Here is a 21,118-nt window from a genome sequence, read left to right on the forward strand (position 1 = left end):
AGACTTGTAGGGGGCCTGAGGGTAAGGGGGGCCAGGCCACGCCACACTTACTTGATTAGCCGGGCCCCCCATCTTTCTGAGAGCTGCTGACTTCGGGAAGGCATGAACATTTAAGGGGCCCTGGCCACCAATTTTCTGGCTACAAATGTTTTTTTTTATGACGGGCTTGACCAGCAATATCTTTTTATTTTTTATTAACATGTGGGAACCCTAGCCACCAATATCTTTTTTGTTTTTTTTACTGTGAGGTGGGACCTGTAGGTGGGGCTTGCAGTGGGCACAGCCCAGGGGGCCCAAGAAATGTTGTCGTACGGGACCCTGCGATTTCTGATGGCGGTCCTAGGCGCCAGGCACGTACCTGCTCTGTTGCCTACCCTGTGTCCGTTCCCGTCTCTCCCCGCTTGCCGTGTGTATCTTTCGGGTACATGCACTCCTGCGCATGCGCGCTGGAACGAAGTTTTGAGCATGCACGTTGGAGCGCGGTTTCGCACATGTGCAGTCGAGCGAGCACTGAACCAGCGCCGTGGCCCGCAAGGTTGCCTAGGGCGCCTGGCCGGGTTGGCCCGGCTCTGCTCGGGATATTATGATTTTGTTTTCAACTAACCATCAGGGCCGGAACTAGGGGTAGGCAGAGTAGGCACATGCCTAGGGCACAAAGCTGGGGGGGCGCCAGCAGGGCAGCCATCAGGGGGGGACACGGGGGAGAGTTGTAGGGGGCCCGAGGGTAAGGGGGGCCAGGCCACGCCACACTTACTTGATTAGCCGGGCCCCCCATCTTTCTGAGAGCTGCTGACTTCGGGAAGGCATGAACATTTAAGGGGCCCTGGCCACCAATTTTCTGGCTACAAATGTTTTTTTTATGACGGGCTTGACCACCAATATCTTTTTATTTTTTATTAGCATGTGGGAACCCTAGCCACCAATATCTTTTTGGTTTTTTTTACTGTGTGGTGGGACCTGTAGGTGGGGCTTGCAGGGGGCCCAAGAAATGTTGTCGTACGGGACCCTGCGATTTCTGATGGCGGTCCTGGGCGCCAGGCACGTAGCTGCTCTGTTGCCTACCTTGTGTCCGGTCCCTTCTCTCCCCGATTGCCGTGTGTATCTTTCGGGTAAATGCGCTCCTGTGCATGCGCGCTGGAACGAAGTTTTGAGCATGCACGTTGGAGCGCGGTTTCGCACATGTGCAGTCGAGCGAGCACTGAGCCAGCGCCGTGGCCCGCAAGGTTGCCTAGGGCGCCTGGCCGGGTTGGCCCGGCTCTGCCAACCATATCTTTCCTTGACAAATAAAATATAACTCCAGATTATTTTAACATGGACAAGACTGTGTCCTGAATTTCAAGGATGTTTTGTCAAGGTCAGTGACACTATATCTGTACGCTACTTCAAATAATACCATGATAAGGGCATTGTTTTCTAAATGTTCTCTCACTTTGGGTTAGTTCACACGTGGAGATTCGGGGAGATTTTGTCGCCTGGCGACAATCTCCCCGAACTGCCTCCTCATGTCTTCCCATCCGCTATAATGAAAAGCCGCGGCGCAGTGTTTTCAGAATTTGCTTCACAAGGAAACTTCGGGCGACTTCTGAAAACGCAGTGCCACGTGTGCTTTAGCGTAGGCAACTTTTCACCATAGCGGATGGGAAGACACGAGGAGGCAGTTTGGGGAGATTGTCGCCCAGAAGTTGAGGCAATTAGTCGCCAGGCGACAAAATCTCCCACCGAATCTCCTTATGTGTACTAACCCTAATGTCCTATATTAGATAAACTGCATTAGTTACAATTAAGACTAGTAAGGCATCATACAATAACTTACCAACTATGGTAAAGCAAGTGAAACCTTTAATGTTATAATTTTTTATAAAACTCAATTCCCAAATGCAGAAACATACAGTACAACTGTTGTACAACTGGAGCATGCTTTAATATTGTTTTATGGCTCATTGTAGAGCCATGTGATCCACACTTCCACAGTATGTGGCTGCCAAATTCACATTTAAAGTCTGCTCCATCTTCATATGTTTAACAACTGCACACAAGTAATCACTATGAACTATAGAATCACTCTACATTAAAATCTAGGGCAACTTGTAGCAAAAGGTAGTCCATACATTTTAATTGTGGCTATTTATCCAAAACCTCATATCAAACTCAGTGCTCCACATGTACAAAACAGGTGTAATGTTTGATCCAGGATTGCCCATCAGGAGCAAGTATCAGCTATAAATGCTAATTTTTAATGAAGTACTGTATGTAATGAGAAATATTCTGAAAGAAATCACAGATTGATTTTGCCAAATTAATTTGTTTGCAGTGCACTAAAAGCAAGTCCTGTGTTCTCCCAAGGCTGTTTTGACCAGGTGCATGGCCTGGCTGTTTTACGCCCTGCCATGCCTGCTCCTCTCTGACCCGCACCACCCCCACTGCTACTACTAAAGCTGTTAGTATTATGCCATGTGTTTTGCTAAAGTGCACAGTTCTATTAGCATTTGAAGAAAAATAAGTTATTGTAGTGCAGGTGGTTTAGAGACCCTTTATACAGTAATTGCCATTATCTTTGTGAATACATATAGCATATATTTTCACAATGCAACAAACATGGGCATCTGCAGAAAATTTTCCAGGGGGGGGGCAAAGTCATCAGCCTGCATCGGTGATATATTTCCCCTTGACAAAAAGTGCAGAACACAGGGACCAGCCAACAATGACCCCTCCCCTCAATAATTTGCCCAATTCTTTATTCAGCCTTCCTCCAATCTAACCCAGCCCTACCCTAACTAACCCGACACTGGATTCCAGCCTCCCAGAACTAACCCATCAGGATTGAAAGGGTAGGGGAGAATGACAACATTCCAGGGAGGGCATAATGTCAAATAGAAGAAATAGTTTTTATTTTAATACCTTTGGATCAAAAACATCTGTATTAGCTTGAAAACTGTGCTCAGCCCTCCCCCTTTGCAACTTTCTGTTAAGAACTTTTCTGTTTCTGTCGCTGCAGCTGCTGACTCTTTCTGCCCTAAGCTACACAGCAGCAGCCACTGAGGGAGTAGTGGGGTTTCTGTGATGTCCTTCCCTTCAGATATCTGTTGCCACCTTTTCTAGAAAAAATACCGTCCTTAGCCCCGCCCAAAGCCCCACCCCCAATCCCGCCCAACAGTTCCTAACAGCCCTCAGTCCAGAATCACCACACCTTCCACAGTCACTTTTGCTCTGGCAGGCTTGAGGCTTCAGTAACCAACGCTGTCCATTCCACACATAGGTAAATGTATACTGCCAAACAGTTCCTAACACAGCCCGCAGTTCAGACACTTCCACTGTCCACAATCCCCCTGTTCTTCTGTTTATGTCCTCCTGCACTTGTGTCTTTAAAGACGCCAGTCACGCCGACCACAAATTTCATTACGCAAGATTGTGACGTCACAACGTCACTTAAGTGCGGTGACATCCCAGGCACCGCAGCCCACATAGCTGGGGATTTTGAGCAGGGAGGGAGCAGCGAAGCTGCTAAAAACGAAATGACCGTTTCTCCCCTCAGAATTTTGCCGGCTGTGTAGTTGACGGTATTTTTTTAAATACCGGCATTGGCCTTGAGACCTGTTTTTCTGGCTGGGCCGGTTAAATTCCGGCTGGGTGGCAACCCTACCCTTACTACTTGCTTTCCCTTCCCTGAAATGCTCCGTTCTCTCTCTCTCTCTGTTCCTTTTCCCCCCTTCCCTGCACTGTTCACTTAACCCCCTCCATGCCTTGTTCATTTCTTTCCCTCTCTGCCCTGTTTATTTAACCCCCTCGCTGTAGTGTTCATTTCTCTCACTCTCTGTCCTATTCATTTAACACCCTCTCTGCCCTGTTTGTTTTCCTCCCTCCTCCCCCATCCCCTCACTGCTTGTTCCTTTCACTTGCTGTGCAATAATTGGGGGGAAAAGAAAAACTTCTCTATAAATAAAACATAATCTGCTACTAAAAGTATTTTTTTTATTTTCTGGGGGCAATGTGTATTAGCAGTTAGTGTAAATACCATAGTCATTTTCTACACAATATTGTGTTGTATACAAAAAGCAATCAACGTATATTTCAGTTTTCCTTCCTAACTCCCTGCATCTGTTATTATATGTTATACAATTCCAGAACATAAGCTGCATTTATTTCCTTGCTACTCCCTGTACCTAAACATAAATTGTTCCATAACCGCTGCATTTTTACTTTGTAACTCTGTGCACCTAAACATAAATTGTTCCAGAACAGCTGCATTTATTCCCTTGCAACTCCCTGCACCTGACCATAAACTGTTCCAGAACAGCTGCATTTTACATTGCAACTCCCTGCACCTGATCATAATTTTTCCACAACAGCTGCATTTATTCCCTTGCAACTCCCTGCACCTATTCATAAATTGTTTCAGAACAGCTGCATTTTTACCTTGTAACTCTGTGCACCTGATCATAAATTGTTCCAGAACAGCTGCATTTATTCCCTTGCAACTCCCTGCACCTGATCTTAAATTGTTCCAGAAGAGCTGCATGTATTTCCTTGCAACTTCTTGTACCTAGCCATAAACTGTTCTACAACAGCTGCATTTCCCCTTGCAAATCCCTGCATCTGATCATAAATTGTTCCCGAACAGCTGCATTTATTCCATTGCAACTCCCTGCAATTAAACATAAATTGTCCCAGAACTGCTGTATTTATTCCCTTGCAACTCCCTGCACCTGATCATACATCAATATGCAGGAAAACAAACCTACAGCTGATGTTATGGAATATCATAAAAACATTAAATACTAATGTACACTGTTTGTATAACTTTTATAACGTAATAGAAGCAGAGAGTTGCATAGTGTATTACAATGTATTATGGACTATAGATTATGTCCAGTTGGGCAGGTACATGAATGATGCTTATTTGCTGTGGAACACAGCAGCATACTATTGTACTTTAAATAAAAGAAAATATTACTATTACATTACTATTACAGTTTGTATTAAGTGAATGATCAGGCAGCAGCATAAGACAGTTATGTGCAGGCTAGGAAAACACAGGACAGAGGGTGGGGATTCTGCACTCTTATTTTACAACTGCATGGACCATGTGGCCATAAGGGGGTCAGCACTAAATTGAGCAACTGCTGTGTATACAGGTAATAAATAATGATTACTTAATGCATAGCCTTTTTAAATAGGGATGGTTTAGAAAATGCATAATCTGTAAAATACATATTTGTCCTTATATCTGTAAAAAACTGACTGAAGTTTATCAGACCACAAGTCACATGACTGGGGGCAGCTGGGAAACTGACAATATGTCTAGCCCCATGTCAGATTTAAAAATGGAATATAAAAAAATCAGTTTGCTCTTTTGAGAAATGGATTTCAGTGAAGAATTCTGCTGGAGCAGCAATATTAACTAAAATGTTTGAAAAACGATTTTCCCAAAAAATCCATTGACTTAAAAAACTTAGCAAAACACACAGGAGGTCCCCCATAGGCTAAACAGCAATTTGGCAGGTCTATGTTGGCGAAGTATTGAAGTCGAAGTCGTAGTATCCTATTCGATGGTCGAAGTATCCAAAAAATTACTTTGAATTTCGAATTTTTTTACTTCGAAAATTCCCTCAAATTCACTTCTACCCTTGATAAATTTCCCCCTTACTGTATTACTGACATATTCTACAGGGCTTTACAAATATTGTTTTTATATAGCCCCATCTTCTTTCACAGCACTTTGCAGAGTAAGGGTATACAAAACCAAGACAAAAAAGTTTACAGGAAAGCATCTCACCAAAATAGAAGAACAGTTACAGTTACAATAGGATGAAGAACCCATCTGTGAGAGATTAGTGTGTGTGTGTGTGTGTGGTATATAATTGAATTAAAGTTGGGGTTTAGGGGTTTTGGAAGTCTGGAGGTTCTGAGATTGTTAAATGTGACAGGAGAGAGAGTTCCAGAGGATGTGTTCTCCATGAGAAAATTACATTCATGTGTAAGAAGTTATGTTTGAAAATTAGAGAAGGAGGTTATGTGCAGAGCAAAGGTTAAGTATGGGTGTGCATTTGATCTTTAGAGAGGTGATATATGGTAGTGCAACATTGTCAAGTGCTTTGTATGTACAAGAATCCTGAAGTGAATTCTTGAAATCACTGGAAGAAGGGACTGGAAGCACTTGTGGATCAAAATGAGATGTGTATGAGTTCATGATGGATTGGACAGGGGACAGTCCTTCTCCATCATGAATTTGCTTAATATGCTCTCATTAATGGTAACATAGTAACATAGTACATAATAAGTTTGGTTGAAAAAAGACACATGTCCATCAAGTTCAACCTTTGAACTCTATTTTAAACTGCCTAACTGCTAGTTGATCCAAAGGAAGGCAAAACCCCAATGTGAAGTCTCTCCAATTTGCCTCAGAAGGGGAAAAATTCCTTCCTGACTCCAAAACGGCAATCGGACTAGTCCTGATCAACTTGTACTATGAGTTATCTTCCATAACCCTGTATTTCCTCATTACTAAAAAGCCATCCAAGCCAAGCTATATAATTCATCAGCCTGTACGTCTGATTCAGGGAGAGAATTCCACATCTTCACAGCTCTCACTGTAAAAAACCCCTTCCGAATATTTAGGTGGAACCACTTTTCTTTTAATTGGATGCTATAAGTGGTATAAGCGGCTTGCATATTTTTTAAATCCCATATGCATAACTTTACACTTATCAGCATTGAAATGTGACATTGACCTCCAACTGCACATTGTTATTTAACCATTCATGTATGGGAAAAATGAAAACAGTTCCAAAGACTAGTGAAGGAGAAGGTGAATTTGGGGATCACAAAGATGTGCTACAAATGTATTGAAATGAAATAGCAATACATTAAACAGACTTACCAAACTATCCCCTGAGCTCCAGACCCTATAGGTTTCAGATTCTGGTAGCGTTTAAGAACTGTGAATGTTGAGTCTCCTACTTCCACACTGTAGAACTGGTTGTCAACTTTGCTTTTGCTCATGTTGTAATGTTTAGCAATATACGACACATCCACTTGATTACTGAATCCCTGTTATTGGTGAAAAGAAAAGAAATAACATTTAGTATTTATATACACACTATATTCTTATTAACTGTCATAAAACTTTAAAATAGCCAATCCAGGCTGTAGTTTAAAATATTTTTCAAAATCTTCCAGTGCAGGTCAGTCCTAGACCTGACAAACCAGTTTTAGTCACCAACAATTTGCCACTGCAGTGCCTTTATGGATTTGTCGAAGCACTAACAAAAATCAATACCTCTCTCCTCTCAGTGTTTCCTATATATGCAGAGCAAGGCCAAATATGGTACTAGGAGTTGGGGCAACATTTTCAAGGCAGAGTGGGTTAGGGTCTTGGCCTAAATTGTTTCCCTATAATTCATGTGGGTTGTGAGTTCAAGTGCATGAAAAATGACAGTGAGAAGCGTCATGTCTATGGCTATGTGTATATTACTCCTCCTACATTATTATATGCACGTGCTTTACATTTGCGTGTATTATATGATACATTACATGTATTGTTTTCTGCTTTTATTCATTTTTGGCTTACTTTAAAGCTTACATTTTGCCTTGGATTTTAAAAAGGATTTTGTATAGGATTTCTGTTTACGTTTTGTTGGTGGATATGCATTTCTATTAGGTTTTTCATTCGGTTCTATTAGTTTCAAATGTCTTCCCTGCAGTCATAACTCACTGCCAGAAATAATTGAAATGGCGTCAAAAAGATGTTTAACCTCACCTATTTCTTGTTAATAAAGTAAAGGAGAGTTTTAGGAAAGTGGGAAGTAGAAAAAATTAAATATGCTGCAGAACCTTGTACTATTTTAACAATAATAATACATAATAATAATAATACTGTGACAGAGGAAAACTAAATGACTGGTATAAAGTGTAGTCTACCTGTCATGGTGGTGTATGCTAAAGGTTTAATTTTTTACTGTTAAAGGAAAACTATACCCCCAAAATGAATACTTAAGCAACAGATAATTTATATCAAATTAAGTGACATATTAAAGAATTTTACCAAACTGGAATATATATTTAAGTAAATATTGCCCTTTTGCATTTTTTTGCCTTGATCCGCCATTTTGGTGATGGTCTATGTGCTGCCTCAGAGATCACCTGACCAGAAATACTACAACACTCTAACTGTAACAGGAAGAAGTGTGGAAGCAAAAAACAGAAATCTGTCTATTAATTGGCTCATGCGACCTAACACATATGGTTTGTTTGTGTGCACCATCAATCCCACGATCCCAGGGGGTGGCCCTTATTCTTTAAAATGCCAATTTTCTATTTAGGACAGCCATGTCCAAAGTCAAGCCCCCAGGGGCCAATTGCGGCCCATTTTCAAATTTACACCGGCCCTCAGCCTCCATCATGAAATTAATAATAATGCAGCCTCCATCATGAAATTAATAATAATGCAGCCCTCCAGCACAGTGCGACCAGGAATCGCGTAGCCGTAGCAGTAATATTTGGGCACATTAGTGAAATGATCTGCCACTTGGTCTATACTGCTGCCTGTGTGCTGAAGGTGTTAACAATAGACAAATACTGGCACTTAGTGATGTTGAAGGTGCAATAGAAGTACTGACTTGCCAGTGAGTAAACTAATGAAAAAATAAACACCTTCAGCACACAGGCAGCAGTTAAACCAAGTGCCAGATCATTTCACTAATGTGCCAAAATATTATTGCTACGGCTCTACGTTGTTTAAATGAGCAAAATTATGTTAATGGTTCAAAGAATGTCAGGCTGAATAGACTGCCCCCACACATTTTCACCTTGCCAAATCTGGCCCTCGTTACACCCCTGATTTAGGGTTACCCAATGGCACATACTACTAAAAAAGTATATTATTATGAAAATGGTTTATTTACATGAATCAGGGTTTTACACATGAGCTGTTTTATGCAATACCTTTTTATAGAGACCTACATTGTTCAGGGGGTATAGTTTTCCTTTAAAGTTATGCAACCCCATGTAGCCCCTGTGGTTCAATCAGTCAAATAACTAAATGCACATCAACCTTTAGACCACTACTACACCAGTGCTTATTTTTGTAAACAACTTTGCCCATTAAAGGACATGTAAACCCCACACAAAAATGTAATCACTGAACTGAGCCTCTTTGAAATCTCTAAATACCTGCCACTCTGGTTGTTCAAAGGTTAACAGTAAGGCTGCAGCATCCCCTTAATCACCCAAGATACCTTCTACTCCTCTAACCCACTCATCCCTCTCCCTCAGGAATTTCTTTTGGCTGTTGGCTCATGAGCATGCTCAGTTTTTCTCAACTCAGATTAATAAACACACCCTCCAGTCTAGCAGCCAATGAAGAGATGGCATTGCTGTTCCCATAGAAACTCTGCTCTAGCTGTCTGCTCCTATTTTTAAATCCTAACCCCCTCCCCCTTGAGCTTGGTTTAACCATTATAGTGCTTAATCCAAGCAGGACTTGTCATCATAGTAAATTATGCCTGTGTAAGCCTGCCTTCTGCACTTTACATCACATATGTTCTGTTGGCTGATATAAATGCACTGATGATGGGTCAGAGGGAAAATGGCCCCCAGATGAAAGCTGATATTTGTTTTAGAAAAATGTGATGGCGCTGGCAAATGGAGGGGATGTATGCAGTAAAAATAATGCCATTTTGGTGGGGGAGATGTGCCCAACTTATATACATGGTAGGAAACTGTAGGCTTTACATGTCCTTTAAGCACTCTACTTACTATGGTCAGGTGCACATGGTGCATTTTCTCTGCTGACAGAAATATTCTATTTTGAAGAACGTGCTCCTCTCTATACTGTACTGTGACTAAAAATTCACAGGTATGGCATTGGCCTGTCAGTGCACACACAGGGCAAATATCACAAGAGTATGAAGAGAGTGGATCAAATTATCCCCACTGGAGTATCTACATCAATCAAGAAACCACACCATGTACACCTGAACTAATGCTGATTCTACGCAGGCCAACAGATTGAACAGATATTTAAGACACATAATTGCGTGGCAAGATCACACTGTCCTGACTGACTGATATAAAAAGAACAGGTATGTGCAGTCTTTGACCCCATATACCCTCTGAATTGTTCATTTTAGCTTTAGTTGGCATTTGGTCCTATTATCTGTGGTGCAATTACAACACAACTTCATCAAACATAAAGGCACATTTATCAAGGGTAGAATTTCAAATTCATATTTTTAAAAGTCCCATGAACTCAAAATTCGACCAATCAAAATGTATAAATAAAATCTAGTTTTTAAAAACTGGGTGAATAGAATCGACCCTGTCAGGTCTCCAGCTGTCATCATGCTTTTATATTTCATTGCTCCTTTGACGAACTCCTTCAGTTGGACACTTGTTGTAATTGCACAAGGCCAATTCATGTTTATTCTACACCTCCACGTGGCTTATGGCAGAACTGCATTTGAACTAATCAGGCTACCATACTCCCAACATGTGACCTAAAACAGTGCTATGGGAGCTAGGACTCCATTTTACAGTCCATGCTGTGGAAGAAGCACACAGTTCTGCATTCTCCCTTTATGGTAGCATCACTGGTAAGCAAATAGACTGAAAGTTGCACCAAAACACCTTTACAACCAGTATCCCCAGGGACTTCACTGTATATATATTTCATGCCAGCTAATGTTTATGTTGCAGTTATGTACTCTTACATGTTTTATATTATTGTTCATTGAAAACATACTTATTGTACTTTCTGTATTTGTTACAGTTTCACCTCTCCTCTCAACTCTCCACTCAGCTCTTTATCTATTCCACTTGACTATCCAGTAAAATCTACAGACTCCAAGGTCAGTCTCTATATTGGATTGTGGGGAGGTTTAGCTGCATGTCAAACTACACACTGCCCCAGGGTAATACGTAGAGAGGACAGAACAGACCTGAATACTAGAATCTGATTCTTTGAAAAAAACTTGAATGTCTAATAGGAAAACCATCTTACCAGGCAGCTTATAGTAACAACAACATCCTATCAGGCAGCTTATAGGAAAACCAGTCTACTAGGCAGTTCATAGAGATAACACCATCCTACCAGGCTGCTCACTGGCAAACCATCACCAGGCAGCTCACTGGAAAACCATCCCACAGATAGCTCAAATCATATCCCCAACCTAACAGACAGCTCATAATAACACCATTTACCAGGCAGGTCATGGTGACAACAACATCCTGTCAAGAAGCTCATAGGAAAACCATCCTACCAGGCAGTTCATAGTGTCAATATCCTACCAGGCAGCTCACAGAGACACCATCCTACCAGACAGCTCATATGAAAACCATTCTACCAGGCAGCCCATATGAAAACCATCCTACCAGGTAGCTTATAGTGACAACAACATCCTATCAGGCAGTTTATAGAAAAACCATCCTACCAGGCAGCAGAAAGAGACAACACCAGCCTACCAGGCAGCTCACTGGAAAACCATCCTACCAGGCAGCTCATAGTGACAATAACATCCTATCAGGCAGCTCATAGGAAAACCAACCTACCAGGCAGTTCATAGATACAACACCATCTTACCAGGCAGCTCATAAGAAAACCAACCTACCAGGCAACTCACAGGGACAACACCATCCTACCAGGCAGCTCATAGGAAAACTAGCCTACTAGGCAACTCATAGTGACAACACCATCCTACCAGGCAGCTGATGGTGACAACAGCATCCTGTCAGGCAGCTCATATGAAAAACATCCTACTAGGCAGTTCATAGAGCAACACCATCCTACCAGGCAGCTCACTGGAAAACCATCCTACCAAGCAGCTGCAAGAGACAATGCCATCCTACCAGGCAGCTCACTGGAAATCCATCCTGACAGGCAGCTCTTAGTGACAACAACATCCTATCAGGCAGCCCATAGGAAAACCATCCTACTAGACAGTTCATAGAGATAACATCATCCTGCTAGGCAGCTCGCTGGAAAAACATCCCACCATATAGCTCATAGTGACAACACCATCCTACTAGGCCGCTCATGTTAACAACATCCTGTCAGGAAGCTCATATGAAAATCATCCTACCAGGCAGAACATAAATGAGATCATTCTGGGAGGCAGAGAGCACATAGTTACAGTTTACTATTTTAGCATTAAGAAACATACAATGCAAAACATGGAAAAACATGGAGGAGTGCATCCTAAACTTGTTTAGCAACTTGCCTGGGTGCTGGTAAATAAGTTAAATAAAGTAACATAGTACCGCACTCAATGGGGAAAAAAACGAGATTTATTGAAAAAAGCAGATGTTTCAAACACTAACTGTGCTGTTTCCCACGGATAACAAACCAGACTGTGACCAACACAAACTGCTAAATACCCTCCCCGTGAAGTGAATGGTGCAAAAAAAAAAAAAAAACTGGAACTGTGTTAATCTTTAAAATGTCACAGATCGTAGAATCTACGTTCTGTGGCAAAGTAATTTGAATGCCACAGACACATGGGTCTGCTGCTGCCTGCACCTGCCCAAACTTCCTACTCACAGCATCGGTGACCCCAGACCCGGATCTTCATGGGGTCACATGGATCACATGATGTCACCAGCTTGTCCCACATTGCAGAGGATGGATCTGCTGCCTGAAACAACCCCATTTTAGTGTTAACACACACAAAACACACACTTACGTTTACACTACACAACACTTACATACATTTTTGGGGGATCAGGGTGGTTTCACACTTTCACAACACTCACACATAGGGATGTCGCGGACTGTTCGCCGGCGAACTTGTTCGCGCGAACATCGGCTGTTCGCGTCCGCCGCAAGTTCGCGTCAAAATCGTTCGACCATTCGACCATTCGAGCGCTAAAATCGAAGGATTTTCGTTCGAATCGAACGATCGAAGCATTGGATCGAATGAAATCATTCGATCCAATGGCTTCGATCGTTCGACTCGAACGAAAATCGTTCGATCGAACGATTACAATCCTTCGATCGTTCGAATCGAACGATTTTCGGATGATCGAAGTTCGCGAACAGTTCGCGAACTGTTCGCAAATTTTGCCGGTGTTCGCGAACGGCGTTCGCGAACACATCGGCGGCGGTTCGCTACATCCCTACTCACACATACTTGTACACACACACACACATGCACACATTGTACACACACATATATACACTTACATCATTTTGTAACTTTTTTTTTCTTACTGCATCATTGCCACTGCGAATACCTTTTGTATGGTATTATGGTGATTATATTGCAATTTTGGGGATTTTGGTGCATTTTTAGCCATTTTATTGCATGTTTAGCCATTTTATTGCATTTTCAGCTTTTCATAGGTTATGAAATGTGGGGTATATAATGGGGTAAAATGCAAGCTTTCTGACGATTTTCTGAAATTTCATAAATACCGTTATGTTTAGCATAGCTTTGCAGTTTGGTAGTTTGCAGTAGAAAGATGTAATTACCTGCTTTAGATTCGTCAGAATGTTTACTTTCGGAAAATATATGGTTTTCTAGGGTCTTCATATTGCTAGCGGGTCTCATGGTACATAATACACATACCGGGTGCTTCTATTGTAGTAGCCAGAGTGTCATACTTGAAAATTCATATGCACTATTTGGATTTGGGGGTCTCTGTATGCCACATAGTTTGGTAAATCTATGCATATTGAGCATCAACTTGTTTAGTAGACCCCTGGCATTCATATTTAGGATGCTTTATGCTGGTAGACTACAATATGTGGGGTATATAATGGGGAAAAATGCAAGCTTTGTGACAATTTTCAGAAATTTCATAAAAACTTTCATGTTTAGCATAGCTTTGCGATTTGGTAGTTTGCAGTAGAAAAATGTAATTACCTGTTTTAGATTCGTCAGAATGTGTACTTTCAGAAAATATATGGTTTTCTAGGGTCTCCATACTTTTAGTGGGTTTTATGGAGCATAATGCACATACCAGGTGCTTGTATTGTAGTAGCCAGAGTGTCCTACATGAAAATTCAAATGTACTGTTGCTGGTACGGGGTTTGCTGGTAAGTTACAAAATGTGGGCTATATAATGGAAGCTTTGTGACTATTTTCAGAAATTTAAAAAAAAAGCTTTCTGTTTAGCATAGCTTTGCAGTTTGGTAGTTTGCAGTAGAAAGATATAATTACCTGCTTTGTGCTGGTTATGATACATGGTATAGAGGTAATTTTCAGGTTTTTCACCAAAACTGCCAATTTTGGGAAAGCCTTGCGACTCAATAGTTTGGAGCAAAAAGGCATGGGTACCCATTTTAGATTCGGTACAATGTGTACTTTCCAAAAATATATAGTTTTGGGGGGTAAACATATATTTCTGTGTTTTTACCCACAAAAAAAACAGTCAATGTGTTGATTTTTCATTAGCTGATATATTATTCAAATTGCAGGTGATTGCTCACCAAAGTTAATCACATCTCAAAGGGGATAATTAACTGATTAAAATACAACTGTCACTTAAATTAAAGTGCACTTAAATATGGAGTGTGAGGATTGTCTGAAAAAGAAACCAGGTCTGGGGATACTGAGCAAAGTACCCCATCTATTGCCCACTGGTCAGTAAATTCTTTCAACCGACCATAAAACACTGCTTGGGTGTACTCTGCTTGGATGCGGGAATGCACCAGCAGCCGGAACAAGAGGATTCCCACCTTCCAAACATTGCTTTCTAGATTTATGAATGGCTAATTTAGCTAAAGCCAAGAGCAGGTTGGAGAGAAGGTCTTTCTCTTGATTGTCCCGGGATACTGGGCATCCAAAAATATAAACATGAGGGGAAAAGTGTAAAAAGTGAATTGCAGGTAAAACTTCCTCAAAAGAGCCAATAGAGGTTGCAGTCTGGCACACGTAAAATAAGCATGAAACACATACTCTCCTTTGCCGCAGAATGGACAAGCAGCTGGGGAGTCTGTAAAACAAGCTAAATACTCTCCCGTGCTCAATGTAACATTGGAGAACTTTCCAACTCAAGTCTGTGGTGGGTCTAGGCACCAAACTGGAATAAAGAGCTCGCCACTGAGGTCTTTCACTCTCATTAAGCACACTTCTCCAGATGGTATCATAGCGGGAGATGAGGGCAAGGAAGTGTACAGTGTGAAGCATTAGAGAGTACAACAGCTTTCTTGTTATATCATGAAAGCGTGTCAATGTATAATTCTCCAACTGGCTCAAGTTGGGGGAAGGAGGTGCTTGAGGGAATTGACAGGATTTGGGTGCTATTATCCAAGGTGGACATGGCTCTCCAGCATGTAAAACCCCATCAATGTCCTTGATTTCCTTCAGCAGACATTGTGGAACCCTAGTGGTGAGGAATCCCATGCATAACTGCCTGAGAGTCCACCCAATCTGATTTCTCAAAATCCAGGAGATCCCCAACTCTGGTTAACTGTGCCTGGCAAAGGCGATGGCGGATGCTGATGGATTCCAACATCGTAGTCTTAAAAGATGGATTATAAAGTAGGGGCTCATTTGGAATGTCTTCCCCTTGAATGGCTCCATGCCTTAACACCATGGCCATGCTCCAGGTCTTTAGAGTGTCTTGGTAGTAAGCCGGCAGGGTTGAAAGGTTTTTTATGAAACCCTGAGGTTCAATGACAAACAATTGCCGGTCATTCCCCATATTGCGTACCTGGCGCAAAAATCTTGATGCTGGGGGCGTGGCTATCTAGGGCGAGCGGGAAGACGTGTTCGGCTGGAGCTCCGTGCGAAAACCATCCTGACTGATTACCCCAACACATTCTAGAGCCGCATTTTACCCTCAAGACCCTGGGAACTATCGCCAGAACAGTCATATGAGTGCCCGCAGCCGCCACTAAAGGTCCCTCCACACTGACCCTAAGCAACATCACCGGGGCGAGGGCGACGCCATTTTAACAAGACGCGCGGCCTGCGCTAACACAGACAGGTATGTCTGAAACCTCCGGCAAAGACCCAGACCGGTCAGCTGATCTCTCGCCTGAATCCAGCATGCTGCTGGGAGCCATTAAAGAATCCCATACGGCGATATTGGCCAAGATGGATGATCTTCGTGTAGAGATCCAAATGGAGATCGCTTTGTTCCGGGCCGACATGCCTAAAATTCGGAGTCGGGTAACAGAGACTGAGCACCGCATCAGTGAGGCGGAAGATACCCTGTGCCAGCAACAGCCGACCATCGTGGAGCTACAGCGACAAGTAAAGCTGCTATCGCAGAGAGCAGAAGACGCTGAAAACAGAACGTGTCGCAACAATGTGCACATCATAGGCCTGCCGGAAGGAGCTGAAGGCCTAAACCCGGCTGACTTCACAGAACAGCTGCTTAAAGAGCTCCTGGCACTTATTGCCCTGTCTATGGCCTACAAGGTGGAACGGGCCCATAGGATCCCCACTAGGCAATTACCAGGGTCTACGCCCAGGCCTTTCATCCTACGTCTCCTGAACTACCGCGACAGAGACGCCATCCTGCTGGCAGCGTGGAAGAAAGGTGAAGTCAAATACCTCAATGCCACTCTACAATTTTATCCTGACTTCTCTGCAGAAGTCCAACGGCAACGTCGCACGTTCCAAGACGTAAAGAAGAAGCTATGCGACAAAGGCATCAAGTACAGTATGATGTACCCTAGCAGGCTCCGGGTCATCGATGGCCAGCAGGTCCGGTTCTTCACAGACCCTGAGGAGGTAGGGTAGTGGCTAGACAAGCGCTAAGACCACCACCATGACAAAGCGTCCATGAAACCTACTTCCAGAGGGGTAAAGTTGAATATTTGGCTCTAGCCGATCACCTTTGCTAAATTACGAACTAAATCTCCAGATAGTTACGGGGTGCCTCCCGCTTAGGTAGTTAGTTTAGGGCACCGGGACTCTTTGTGTTCCAGAAGGGTCAGGGTGGGGATTCTTGGAAAAATCCAAGAGAATTGGGACTTACAGGATGTTGGATAATCACTACTGTTTTGATACGTGTCCTTATAATTATTCATGTCCTTTGAAATGTTTCTTATTGCATGTTTCTCTTTCTACTCATCTTTTTTCTTTCTTCTTTAACACTTTCCTTTCTATGCAATCTTGAGGGGAGGGCCGAACTCCAGGCAGGGGAATGGGACTGAGCGGCTCCAATCATGTATACATCACACACATGACGGACCTAAAGATTATTAGTTGGAACGTCAGAGGGCTAGGTGACAAATTGAAATGCACCCTCGTCTTTGACTTTATAAAGAGATACAAACCTGATATACTCCTTTTGCAGGAGACCCATTTAACTGGACAGAAAATTATGGCACTTAAATGGGCATGGGTAGGCAGAACCTTTCAATCCACATACTCGATTTACTCAAGGGGGGTGGCAATCCTAGTCCACAAGAAATTAAATTTCCACGTAAATCTTTCAAATATTTTTATTTGTGTTTTAAAACATATGACAATATTTAAATGTACTTGCCGGGATTTCCCGGGGTATAAGTTATCATTATCCATACACAGATAACAACAAGCAAATCAGTATCGTGCTTTAGGTAAAATATTCAACCAGAATAGAGAAAAGAAAAATAGGGAGAAAATAAAAGAATATAAGCAAGTAAAAAGGGATAGAAAAATAACACATCTTGAGCGTACTCATGAAACAGTTAAAGGGTGTGATGTTACTTATCAATTTCTGGCATGGAATCTTGTTCAATTTGAGCCCAGAGTGGTGCATCCTCATTTTGGTGCCAAGAGACTAGATGAGCTAGTTGTGCAGCTAGATAATAGCCTTTTAAATAAGGAATACCTAGACCGCCTTTCTGGCGGTTACGACAGGCCGTGGTAAAGTTTAATCTAGCCCTCCTTCCATTCCAAACAAAACGGTTAAAGGCTTTCTGCAGGGCTTCGAGTGAGCCTTTAGGGGGGGAAGTTGGTAGAGTGCGAAACAAGTACAATAGCAGAGGAAGAGCAGTCATTTTTAGAGCAGTTACTCGTCCCAGCCATGAGAGGTTCAGTTTATCCCAAGATTTTATCATAGCATGTACTCTTTGGACAGTTTTAACATAATTGACCTGTGCAAGCATTGTGTATTCCGTGGGTATATTCGTACCTAAATATTTTATCGTTTTGGGTTGCCAGTGGAATTTGAAATTTATCTCTAGTAGTTTCTTATTGTGGTTTGGGAGATTAATACTGAGGGCCTCAGATTTAGTAGGGTTCACCTCCAGCCCTGAAAGGGTAGCGTATGTAGACAATAATTCGTAAAGGTATGGCAGTGAAGTCAAAGGTTTGGATAAGGTGAGAACAATGTCATCCGCATATAAGGCACATTTGTATTCTTTTTGTCCCACCTTTATACCCATTATTTTGTCATTATTACGAAGGGCTTGTGCCAGCGGTTCTATCGCTATGGCAAATAATAAGGGGGACAATGGGCACCCCTGCCTCGTTCCCCTTAGAATAGGGAATTTTGCTGAGCTAAAGCCCAGATAGTTGCTTTTGCTGTAGGTGAATCGTAAAGGGCCATAATTGTTTGGGAAAAGGCTTGGGGAAATTTATAAACTTTCAAGACTTCTTGTAAGTAAGGGCAGGAGATGGTATCAAATGCCTTTTCTAGGTCAAGGGAGAGGAGCATGGAAGGAATGGTATTACCTTTGGCTACATGGATTAAGTTCACAATTCTACGAATGTTGTCCGTGACCTGCCTGTTGGGGATAAAACCAGATTGATCCTTGTGGATAAGGGTTTCAATGAAAGTGTTCAATCTAGATGCCATTACTTTAGCTAATAGTTTTATATCTATATTTAAGATGGATATGGGCCGGAAATTCTTACAATAGGTAGGATCTCTATCAGGCTTAGGGATGACAGCTATTTGTGCTAACAGGTCCTCTTGGCCAAATTTACATTTACCCAGCATGATGTCGTTAAACAGTAATGTAAGCCATGGGATCAATTTAGGGGCAAATGCTTTAAAATATGTTCCAGAGAAGCCAGGGGATTTTTTGGATTTAATTTGTTTTATTGCCTCCTTAACCTCCTCTGGAGAAATAGGGTCAGACATTAAAGTTATTTGTTGCTCTGTTAGGGTTGGTAAATTTAGAGAATGCAAAAAGTTCTCCAGCCTGTTAGGATCCGGGTCAGGGTGCTTGCTATACAGCGACTGATAATAGGAGGCAAATTCTTCTACAATTCGCTTGGAGATTGGCGTCATTGAGCCATCCTTCAGCTTTAGTTGTGTAAAGGGGGACTGGAATAGTTTGTTAGAGAGACATCTCGCCATCATTGTGTCAGCCTTATTTGCTTTACAAAGTATTTTTGTTTGGTCCATTAACATAGTAACATAACATAGTAAGTAAGGTTGAAAAAAGACACATGTCCATCGAGTTCAACCTTTTTTTTTTTTTTTTTTTTTTTTAACTACCTGCCAGTTGATCCAGAGGAAGGCAAAAAAAACCCATCTGAAGCCTCTCCAATTTGCCTTAGAGGGGGAAAAATTCCTTCCTGACCCCAAAATGGCAATCAGACTAGTCCCTGGATCAACTTGGACCATGAGCTATTTCCCATAACCCTGTATTCCCTTACTTGCGAAAAAGCTATCCAACCCCTTCTTAAAGCTATCTAATGTATCAGCCTGTACAATTTACAAATCTCTACTTTTTCAATTTCCCTTTTTAAGTTATTATTATTTGGGTTTATTTTGTGCTGGTCTTCAGTATGTTGTAATAAAGACATAAGATGCTGTATTTTATTTTTTTGAATTCGGGATCGCAATTGTATCAGTATCCCTCGCATATAAGCTTTATGGGCAGCCCATAATGTGGCATTACTGATGTCTGGGGAATTATTGGTTGAGAAATATAAAGCAATCTGGTTGTCTATATGCTCTCTATGGAGTGGGTTTGAGAGCAAGGTGTCGTCCATACGCCATTTGAAAGTGGCGGGTTTGTCATTTATGCTAGAGAGTGTAAGGGTGACTATGGAGTGGTCAGACCAAGGGCAAGGGCGTATCTCAGATCGTACAATATTCGGGGAAATTTGTTTGTTAATTAAAAACATATCAATTCTTGAGTGGGAGTTGTGGGGAGGAGAATAAAAGGTAAAATCCCTCTTGAAAGGGTGCACTTCTCTCCATGCGTCCACTAGAGAATATTGACCTAAAAAAATTTGCGAAGTAATGGGGGCCCTTCTTAGGTCGCATCAGAGGGTTGCTGCTTTGTTTGTCTACCCTGGGGTTGATCACCTCATTAAAGTCTCCTGCCAATATAATTGGGCCTCTACTCTCCTCCTCCAGGAGCGCAAAAAACTCAGTATAGTATGCACGCTGTGCTTCGTTCCGACCATATATAACTGCAAGAGTAACGGGGTTGTCTTGAAGTTGACCCACCAATATCAAAAATCTGCCATCTGGATCCATTTTAACTTTAGTGGTTTGGAAATTTAGTTTCTTGTGTATGCATATGGCTACACCGCGGTGTTTCTTAATAGTGCTGGCAGTATATGTAAGGTGGTAAGCGTGATGTAGATACTTTGGAGTTGAATTTTTTGAAAAATGTGTCTCCTGGAGGAAAAGAATGTCAGCCCTTATTTTACAATAATAACGAAAAGCCATTGATCTCTTTGTAGGGGAGTTTAACCCCTTTACATTATGGGAAATACAATGTAATGCCATAGTGAAAGGTCAAGGGCCTCTGATGATAGGGATGCCAAGTAAAAAGCAGTATTGATACGATAAGTAGTTTACCAAAGTGACTTTCAAGATGTGTATAACAACAATATACTAAGCAGGAAAAATAAACATTTAATTTTGAACATTTGCAAGAATGTACATTCACGTAAGACATAAGTGAAGGTGTTAACATACGACCTTAGTAAGGGGGAGGAAGAAATTCCCCCGGAGGACTTAACCTGATGATTTGAGACAGTGGTAAATGGGCAGTCATTTTATTGGTTGCTGATGTTTTGGGCTCTTCTGCCATAAGGGGGAAACAGATCTCTCACTCTGGCTGCCTTGTGGGGTTGAAGTGGTGGGGGAAAATTCCCCTGAAGGAAGCAGTTTCAGCCGAGACAGAAGGTCTAACCCGTCTTGAGGGGTAATTGCTGAATGTTGACGATTTTGGTAGTTAAAGATTAATTTAAATGGGTAACCCCATCGGTGTCGA

The 21,118-nt window shown here is 42.1% G+C and overlaps 1 protein-coding gene across 7 annotated transcripts in view; it reads right to left on the reverse strand.

Moving 5' to 3' along the window:
* The window catches only part of mapk10.S (mitogen-activated protein kinase 10 S homeolog), a 228,294-nt gene that overhangs the window by 159,866 nt on the left and 47,310 nt on the right, over positions 1-21,118 (reverse strand). For all 7 annotated transcript variants that reach the window (XM_041579776.1, XM_041579777.1, XM_041579771.1 and 4 more), the window contains exon 3: positions 6,878-7,047. In XM_041579776.1, coding sequence (XP_041435710.1) covers positions 6,878-6,999 — 122 coding nt within the window. In that variant the 5' untranslated portion in view covers positions 7,000-7,047. The remainder of the gene's footprint in view (positions 1-6,877; positions 7,048-21,118) is intronic.

Source organism: Xenopus laevis, chromosome 1S (genome assembly GCF_017654675.1).
Source record: "Xenopus laevis strain J_2021 chromosome 1S, Xenopus_laevis_v10.1, whole genome shotgun sequence".
Lineage (NCBI taxonomy): Eukaryota > Metazoa > Chordata > Amphibia > Anura > Pipidae > Xenopus > Xenopus laevis.